Source organism: Cavia porcellus, unplaced genomic scaffold, assembly GCF_034190915.1.
Source record: "Cavia porcellus strain 051 isolate PalLab524CR breed Dunkin Hartley unplaced genomic scaffold, mCavPor4.1 scaffold_24, whole genome shotgun sequence".
Taxonomy (NCBI): Eukaryota; Metazoa; Chordata; class Mammalia; order Rodentia; family Caviidae; genus Cavia; species Cavia porcellus.
Genome location: NW_026947507.1, coordinates 39,322,535 through 39,332,206, shown reverse-complemented (window position 1 = coordinate 39,332,206; position 9,672 = coordinate 39,322,535). Strand labels below are relative to the sequence as shown.

Below are 9,672 nucleotides of genomic sequence, written 5' to 3'. Positions count from 1 at the left end.
TTCATTTATATACAGTTAAATATGTGTTTTTTATTATAAATGTCCAAGATTGAGAAGGAACAAAAAAGTTCTCCCATATATTATTATTGGGAGTTTAACTTTTATAGCTACATTTGTAAAAGCTTTGTAGAAGGCAATATGTATTATAACCTTTTAAGTGCTCATAATCTTTAATCCTCTAACTATAGAAATTAATCTTAAGAATGATTATGGTTCAAAATTACATATTAGAGTGCTTATCACTGTATAAGTTATAAAGTTACAGGTCAAAAATTTTTGCAAGAAACAAAATATCTAAATATTTAAATTTATCATATTGTCTTAATCCATTCAGGCTGCTGTTACTAAGTGACATAGACTGGATAATTTAGAAACAATAGAAGTTTACTGCTCATATTTCTGGGAGCTGGAGCATTCAAGATCAAAATACTAACAGACTAGGTGCCAGGCAAAAGCTTGGTCCTCTGCAGATGATACTTCTTATATTGCCTTGTGTGGTAGAAAGTTGAAGTCTGCCTCATATTTCGCTTATGAGGACACCAATCCTGTTCAAACCTCCTAAAGATTTCAGGTCTTTATACCACTGTTTTGGAAATTAAGCTTCAACACATGAATTTAGAGAAGGGGAAGAGAAACATTCAGAACACAACGTGTACCCAGAACTGAAGTGCTGGGCAGCTATAATAAATCACACTGTAGTACACATTTAGTAATATGAGGAGGACATCCTATAATGCATGTGTGAAATGAGGCAACTCACAAAATTTGGAGCACGTTATTTTCTCTGGGAGACAAGCATGTGAGCAAATGATACCAAGGACAGAGTTATTATCTCATCAAATCTTCCCTTCAGCAGTATCCTGCTCTGCACAGTTGCTCAGTTATCAATGGATTAGACCACAATGCCTGCTTGGAGGATTGTGATTTGATGTTGCATCAGTATCTTTCTGGAAAGTGTTTTTCATTTTCCTCCCATTTTACCTTTTTAAGCCTTAAGGGAATAAGTTGAAAAGCCAGGTTTTTTTGGTGGCTGCTAACATTAAGCCCTCTACTCTGTTGTTTGGAAATCATAAATCCCAGACAACAGCTCCTCATTCCATTGTCTATTGGTTTTTGAAGAGAATGACTGACAGGTCCTTTCTATTTTTTTTAACCCCAAAGTCTCTTATGCCTGCTGACTTTCTCACCAGGCACTCAGAGTCCTGCCAATGAAGGCAAAGAGTGTGTGCCGATTGTCACCCTGCCTCCAAGCAGACTGGTGCTTCCTGAACACACACACACACACACACAACTATGATTCAGCTGCTAATTCACCTTCCTACTTTTGTTTACTCATCTGAATGCTGCTTATCCTGCAAATTTTAAGTTAAGCAATATCACCCATGAGCCTTCTAGAACCTTCCTTTCTAAAGATCTCTCAGATTCCATCACACCCGAAATCTACAGAACAGCTCCCTTAGATCCAGGGACATGGGGTCTTTCCTCGGGTTTCAGTCTTCATGGAGTTCAGCTCTGACTCTTTTTGACCGTGGCCGCCTTCCCCTAGGTCCTTGAGACTAAAGCAATGTGCCTATTTCCAGCCGGTACTCATTCATTCTCTCTCTCTCTCTCTCTTTCTCTCATTTATGCCATGCTTTAGGTCCCAGAATCTCCTACCCCAAATATCTTTTATGGCCCGCAGGCCTTTTATCTGGCTCACCTTCTCTGGATAGACAGGAGCATAACAGCGTGTACCCCAAGGCCCAAAGCCAAGAAGCCTCTCTATGGAGTGTTCGCACACATTTACATGGCACCTCACATGTGTATTGTTAGCTTTTCCTTTGCTGAGACTCAATCTCCACCACAATTTAAGAGAGGAGAGGTTTATTTTGGCTAATGGTTCCAGAGGTTTTAATCAGGGTCAGCTCATTTCAAGGCAGTAACATCATGGTGGGAAGGCATAGTAGAGCAAATCTGAGCACTTTGTAGCAGCCAGAAAGCAGAGAGACAGGGAAAGAGCCAGAGAGAAAAGGGCCAGGGACCAGATATAATGCCCAAGGTCACGCTTCGGTACCCACCCAGACATACCCATAAGTGTATATTACTAATCCTCTAGATGTCTCCTCCAGCATCACAATGTGGGAAAAGCAGAGAAGGGGGAGGAACAGTTCTCCCGGCATCCTACATTGGATCATTTGATTTCACCATTGGGCCCAAGTGTATTGTTCTCAGGTCATATGGACTCTCTCCAGCTGAATGCACCAGTGACCACGGACTACCAGAGTTAGGAATATATTATAGGTTAGCACATAAAAAGAGCAGAGAGGGAAAGGGTTAATAAGACTGGCCTTAAAAAGAGTTACTCAGCATTATGAGCTACATGCTTGAGTGAGATAATTTCACTCAACCTACTGACAACCATGTGGAATTTTATTATCTCCTTAAAATTAGGAAACCAAGGCTCATAAAGATCTCGTGCTGTGGTGTAGCAGGAGTGTGAGGACAGCACCTTAATGATCTCAGAGTCTGCTCGATCTTCATGGTAGCTGTCCACCTGTCTGACTCAGCCACCTCCTAGGACATCCATGTCACGTAGGCTTTAATGAGGAACCAAGCCAGGAAAAGTGGTGTGTACTTGTAAGCTTAGCACTCTGGGAGACTGAGGCAGGAGGAGCACAAGTTCAACTCCAGGATGGGCAACTTAGCAAGACTTTTGACTCATAATAAAAAGGGGGGTGTTGGGGATGTAGTACAGTATGAAGGGTGCAACCCCCCAGTACCAGAAAGAAAGAAAGAAAGAAAGAAAGAAAGAAAGAAAGAAAGAAAGAAAGAAAGAAAGAAAGAAAGAAAGAAGGAAGGAAGAGAAGGGAGCAATCAGAGGATGGACAATTTCCTGTGTGTTGATGGTTAGTGACTGAAATATTTGTTTCTAAAAACTTAGTTTTGGGGGCTGGGGATTTAGCTCAGCAGCATAAGCGCCTGCCTTGCAAGCAGGCAGTCGTGGGTTCGATCCCTGGTACCGATAAAAAGGAAAAAGACAAAAAAAAAAAAAAAAAAAAAAAAAAAAATTTAAAAACTTAGTTTTGCAACTGACCAGGGAAGGGATTTGAAAGAGCTATATTTGGTAACACAAAGCTTTTCTGGTCTAGGCATCAGCTAGTTAGTCACTGAGGGCAGGGTAAATCCCCATGTGCTAAGGTTGAGAGATGGAGAACTCCAGAGACTGCTGTAGATTTCAACCTTGCAAAGCTGAGCGATTTCCAGTGTTGGGTTTTTTTTTTCAGATAACAGGCCTTCCCTTATCTACCGTGGAACAGAACTTAATAGACAATTGACATTCATAGCCTGAGGTTAGTAACTATGAAACGAAGCAATAGACATTCAGGGGAAGTTGCGCATAGACTCTGTGAGACAGGAACTTGGCAGGTATTCAGGAATGAGGAGTTAGAGTCCCCGGGAACTGTAGAAGAGCCTGCTCTTCCTAAGGGGACTGAATCCCGAAGGGAGAGGTGACAGTCATCACAGCAAGAGCTGGAAATGATCGGGTTTCTTTTCTGCCCACCCATGTGCTTCTTTAGAAGCCTAAAATGCATTTAACCGAAGAACAAGCCACATGTGCACATGTTTTTAAAATAAAATTCAAGTCAACTGAAATATAAAAGGTGTGGTACTTACCATCTCTACCATTGGGTGGGGAGATCTTGTATACAAAAGAAAAGGAAATCTACATATTCAATTGTCAGCTTTTCAGGGTTCCTTGAGCTTCTTGGGAACCCTCCTCCAAACACTGTGACATGCATTTGCTCTAAAGGAAACTTCAAGCACTGCGGGATTTAGAAAAGTGGTAACCTTAACTTGTGTTCAGAGAGGACTTTAAGTTCATACACACCATTGTGCAAAATTATCTGTCGCTAGAATAAGAAAATATGCTTAATTTGACTCGAAAAAGATGAAAGACATGAGCCCCAGGCAGGAGGGTCACTGTGAGTTCAAGGACAGCCTGGGCTACATAGTGAGATCCTACCTCAAAAAAAAGAAAAGAAAAGAAAAGAAAAGAAAAGAAAAGAAAAGAAAAGAAAAGAAAAGAAAAGAAAAGAAAAGAAAAGAAAAGAAAAAGAAAGAAAGAAAAAGAAAAAGAAAAGAAAGATGATTTAAGAGGTGGAAGCTCGAATGGGACAGTTTCTTGCTTTTCCTAATATTTTGAAATACATATAGGGTTATTCAGTTATAAAGTAAACAGAGCAAGGAATTCACCAGAAAAAAGTAAACACAACTGTGCTGTCTTCCATGCTCCAGTTCCATGCTGAATCAGAATTAGAGAAGTAATAGCACTTCAATAAAACATCTTCCTATGAAAATTGGAAAAAATGTACAGCCACTTAAAAACACCAGGTCACGTGAGAAACAGCACAGAGCACGCAATGCCTTAAAAATCCATTGTCTAAAAATCTGTAAAAGGGATCACTTTAGATATACTCACTTCATCTCTCTGGAAATAGTTTTATTATTATAATCAAGTTTACTGCATTTTATCTGATTTTACCCGTTTTTAAAACACTTGCGGATCTTACAATTTATCTGCATATTCGGCAGAACAAGGTGCTCTCTGATTTTAACAAACCTTGGCCACGTGTTAACTAGCTAAGCTGTCCAAAGTAACTTTTATCCAGGATTTCTGTGAACACCACACGTGCACAGTAACATCTGGCAAATGTGCCCAGCTAATTTTTTAAATCAATACATTAAAATTACTTGCTACAAATTACACAAACACATACACTTTTAAAAAAAGAAAAAACAGTAAAACCCAACTCACTCTCCAGGCGCCACTGCAGAGGCGGTGCGCTCTCTGCCCGTAGCCGCGGAGCAATACGGTAACAGCAGGAGATTACGGTACGCGCTGGGCTCCTGCCTGTGTGACGTCAGCGAGAGCTGCAAAGTTCCTAGCCTCTCTTTTCTGGTGTCGAAGAGCTGAATATTAAAAGGATAATAGTGGAGTTACTGGTTGGTTGTATTTTTTTTTTTCTATTTTTCACTCTTCATTTCGAGATGCCCAGGTAAAGCATTGCAGTCCGGAGTTTGGAGGTGGCATCCGCGGTGGCGGGGCGGTGAGTCAGCGGGTGCTGGGGACGCGAATCCGGCTCCAAGGAATCCGGAGAGGCGTCCCCACTCCGCCCCCTCCGCCCACCTAGGAGACCCGGCCAGGCCGGCGGCTGCAGGACCCAGGCCGGCGAGCCTACCCCACGGCCGCGCTGCAGGTGAGTGAGGGCGCGGGGCGCGGGGCGCAGACACCGCAGGGCCCGGCACGGAGCGGGCGCCCCTCGCCGGGGGTCCAGCCAGGTCCCAGCCCCGCTCTCTCCGTGCGTCGCCCGCCTTTTGGCCCGGTTCTCCCCAGTAACCCCAGCCTACGCCCGTTTCCCTCCTCTATTCTGGGAAGTTGCCTTCTAGTTAACAAGTGTCTTTTAACCCTCTGTGTTTCGCTCCAGAGTAGCAGGAACGGTTTTTGCGAGTGGCATTTGTTTACTATCACCTGTATCGGCTTCGGCGTGGCGTTTTTCACCGTAGCCTTTGGCCGGGATTCCTGCCTCGGGGCCCAACCCGGGAGGCCAGGTGACCACGACCTCACGCCCGCACACTCGTTCCGCGCTTCCCTAGGTCCCTCTGCAGCTGTGGAAACGCAGGTTTCTGCCGCAGATCATGGCCCCCAGCCCAGAGAATCCGAACCGTCCCTGTCCCCTACAGCGCGGGCTTGATTTTTATGCCCACAGAATCCGCAGTGACCACCACTTGCAGAGCCCCTGGGGCAGAGCTGCGCATTCGCCGCCTGACTCCCTGGGACCCCGGTTGTGGCTCGCTACCCTGTGGCGTGGCAACCAGATCTCGACCGAGCTGGCTCGCGTTCAGCCCTCAGTGTCCTCTCTGTTTTGCCGAGGACCTGGCTCTCGGCCCCCGGCTGGCGGACAGACCCGCGCGCTCCGCACCAGAGTGCAAATTGCGCGTCGCGAGCGTGCGCGTGGCGCGGTCCCTGCGGCTCCCGGGTCGCCGAGGTTCCCTCTCCCAGGCTGCCCCTTCCAGGTGACAGCTACGCAACCTGTTCGGAGGACAGCCCGGTAGATCACCGGATTCCTCCGATCAGCCACAATTGCGCCGCGCGCGCGGGCTTTGAAATTTTATGGTTGCTGGACTGGCGTTCTCACCTCGGCCTCCCGGAGTCAGGGCTTAGGTTTTGATGGCTTTAGGGGCTTGGGGTTGGAAGCAGTGATTTTTTTTTTTTTTTCTGGTTTATTTTTGTGCTTAGATTTTGAACTTGGCCAGAGGCGGCGAGGCGAAGTCGCGGACTGCAAGACAGATTCGCCCGGTGCGCGGGCCCCTCCCCCCACCCCGCCTCTCACAGCCGCACACACGCGTCTCCTTCCTGTGAGGGGAGGGGGGTTTGCGGGGGAACACAGCTGCTCATAGACCGCAGAGTGGACGGGTTCCCAGCTGGAGTCTGCAGCAGGTCGGGCTGGGCATGGCCTCGCTCCAGGGGCGCCTGGCTCATGGTCCACCTTTCTCTTTCAGGACCGTCGCTGGACCCCTGTCACCCTGCCAGTGCGCCTAGAACCCGGAATAGCAGGCGGCCAGGCTGGGGGAGGCCAGCCGTCGGGGACTGCGGGCCCGCAGAAGCGCCGGATCCCGGCGGTGCCTCCTTTTGAGCTTGGACCGCTGATCCGTAGTTGACTGTGATTTGGGGAGGATTGGCCCTGGAATTTTCAGTTCCAAATTATGTCCAGAATGTTCAGTCTTCTCCCAACTGTAATGGAACAGACAGTACCAAAAAGCGGACTCTGATAATTCTCGGATTGCATATTGCAAAAGATTCTCCTTGGGCTTTGCACGCAGCCTCCGCTAGGAAGGCGAAGGCATCAGGGCCCCCGGCCTAAGCAGCCAGTGGAGAGAGTCTCGGCAGCCTGCGCCGCCCCCCCCCCCCCCCGCCCAGCCATGTCGCCTCCAGTACTCTGCACCTTAGCGTGGCCTTCCGAGGGGTTCCAGGACTGGCCAGGGTTGTTTCCCACCCGCGCGCGCTCTCTCTCCCCAGCCAAGCCCAGCCCTTTTGACTGCTAGCTCCACCGCCTCCGCCCCCTCCCAAGGTGGCCCTGGGGAGCCGGACCTCGCCAGCCCGCCCCGACTGGGACCATGGTGTTTCTCTCCGGAAATGCTTCCGACAGCTCCAACTGCACCCACCCGCCCGCACCAGTGAACATTTCCAAGGCCATTCTCCTCGGAGTGATCTTAGGGGTCCTCATCCTTTTCGGGGTGCTGGGGAACATCTTAGTGATCCTCTCCGTGGCCTGTCACCGTCATCTGCACTCGGTCACGCACTACTACATCGTCAACCTGGCGGTGGCCGACCTACTACTCACCTCCACGGTGCTGCCCTTCTCAGCCATCTTTGAGATCCTGGGCTACTGGGCCTTCGGCAGGGTCTTCTGCAACATCTGGGCGGCGGTGGACGTCCTGTGCTGCACCGCGTCCATCATGAGCCTCTGCATCATCTCCATCGACCGCTACATCGGCGTGAGCTACCCGCTACGCTACCCCACCATCGTCACCCAGAGGCGGGGGCTCCGGGCTCTGCTCTGCCTCTGGGCGCTGTCCCTGGTCATCTCCATCGGGCCGCTGTTTGGCTGGAGGCAGCCGGCCCCCCAGGACGAGACCATCTGCCAGATCAACGAGGATCCCAGCTACGTGCTCTTCTCCGCGCTGGGATCCTTCTACGTGCCGCTGGCCATCATCCTGGTCATGTACTGCCGGGTCTACGTGGTGGCCAAAAGGGAGAGCCGGGGCCTCACATCCGGCCTCAAGACCGACAAGTCGGATTCAGAGCAAGTCACGCTGCGCATCCACCGGAAAAATGTCCCCTCAGGAGGCAGTGGGGTGGCCAGCTCCAAGAACAAGACGCACTTCTCTGTGCGGCTCCTCAAGTTTTCCCGGGAGAAGAAAGCAGCCAAAACGCTGGGCATAGTGGTCGGTTGCTTCGTGCTCTGCTGGCTTCCCTTTTTCTTAGTGATGCCCATTGGTAAGTCTTTGCAGCCCCTGGCCTTAGCATCCAGGGAGCCGTCTGCATTTCAAAGGGCTTGGAACAGTCAGGGACAAGCTTCCTGGTGGGAATGTGATTCTCTTTCTCTTTCTCCTCCAATCTCATTTGCTTGAGGTCCTAGGGCACTTTTTCATCAACCTTAAAGTGGCTTTGGCTGGTGCAGATTAATTGGCTCCTTAATAAGAATGTCAACTCTCCTTAAAGCCTTTAAAGGGTGTGTGTTTAATTTAAATCTATCCGCCCTCTCTGGAGACCCAGTCTCCAACGAGTTCTCAGGCAGATTGTGGAAGGCCGTTTTCCCTCTGCCAGTCCTGGGGAATACAAACCCTTGGCCTGAAAATAAACACCAGGTTTATACTGGGGAATTGTGTGAATTTACTGTCGCATTAGATTGTCCACAAAGATTAGTTTTAATGGTCTGCCTATGTGCTGAATCTGTTAATTTTATATCCTGGATTCATTAGGGAAGGGTGTTGGATAAGCCACTAACAATAACAAACATGATTTTATGCTGGAACCAATGTAAGCCTTAAAGATTTCCTTATAATATTTTGATAACTAAATACTCATTTATTTTAATGCTAAGTATTAAAACAGATGCTATTCGTATCCAAAATCCTCCAGGAAGTTGCAGATGACACTGTTTGGAAATAATGCTGTAATGTTACAAATTCAGTTTTTTTGCAGATGCTTAAGTAAGCTGTCGTCAAAACTAATTAGCTCATTATAAGTATCTGCAAGCTGATCTCCTTGGAATAGTTATCTATCTCTGAAAAGCCTTCAGTGAAATCCCAAAATGGTTGTTTGCTATTTTTAGTCCATGAGCACAAATATACATCCACATGTTGGTTATCAACTAACTCTAACAAAAAGTCATAGTGAAAACTAATAAAAATCCATCCCAGCTGCCTTAGAGCCATATAAATGATGTGTACTTAAAGTGCTTTCATTTGCAATCCTGCCATAAGAGTAGGGGTCATACTTTGATGCTAACTATGTGCCAGACATTTTACCAAACTATGTATTTCGCTCGACTTTCCAGTAACTGCTACCTTAAGACTGTGGAGGAAGGGAGCAAGTCTTCAGATTCTAACACCATAGCCACCAGGTGCATGTAAATGTTTCCTTATGAACTGAAATTCAATAATATCAAAATTCAATTCCTCAGTCCCACCAGCCACTTTTCAGATGCTCATTCGCCCCACGTGGCCAGTGGCTACTGTTTCCAACAGCAAAAATGTACATTACTTCTACTGTGGCCACATTTCTATGGGCCAGGCTGCTGGCAAGGCCCCTTTCAGTCCAGCTCCTGGCCTTGCCTTGTACCTGCCTGTCACTGGGGCTTGCTCTGCTCCTGGAGTGGATGGCAGCTGTGAATTGATGCAGGTAACACTCAGCTCAGGAAGCTGCCTGCTGACCCACCTTCCAGCTTCCTACCTCTCAGTGCCTCTGGAACTTTGCACACTTACCTTGCTTACCTCTTAGTGCACTTTGCACTTTCTTCTTAGTGAACTTTGCACACTTACCCTGCTCACTTGCCAAGTGTTTATTACATACTTGTTTTATACCTTTGGATGCACAGAGCAGAAAAATCCTTTCTTGTGAAATGTTTC

At 47.6% G+C, this 9,672-nt stretch overlaps 1 protein-coding gene across 2 annotated transcripts in view; it reads left to right on the top strand.

The window, feature by feature from the left end:
• Nucleotides 1-4,892: 4,892 nt before the first annotated feature.
• Adra1a (adrenoceptor alpha 1A) overlaps nt 4,893-9,672 on the top strand; it is an 82,175-nt gene continuing 77,395 nt past the window's right edge. The window contains exons 1-2 of one of the 2 annotated variants that reach the window (XM_023561465.2): nt 4,893-5,237; nt 6,541-8,038. In XM_023561465.2, the coding sequence (XP_023417233.1) occupies nt 7,156-8,038 (883 nt within the window). In that variant the 5' untranslated portion in view covers nt 4,893-5,237; nt 6,541-7,155. Of the gene's footprint in view, nt 5,238-6,540; nt 8,039-9,672 lie in introns of those variants that run through there. The other variant, NM_001172912.2, reaches the window with a different exon arrangement.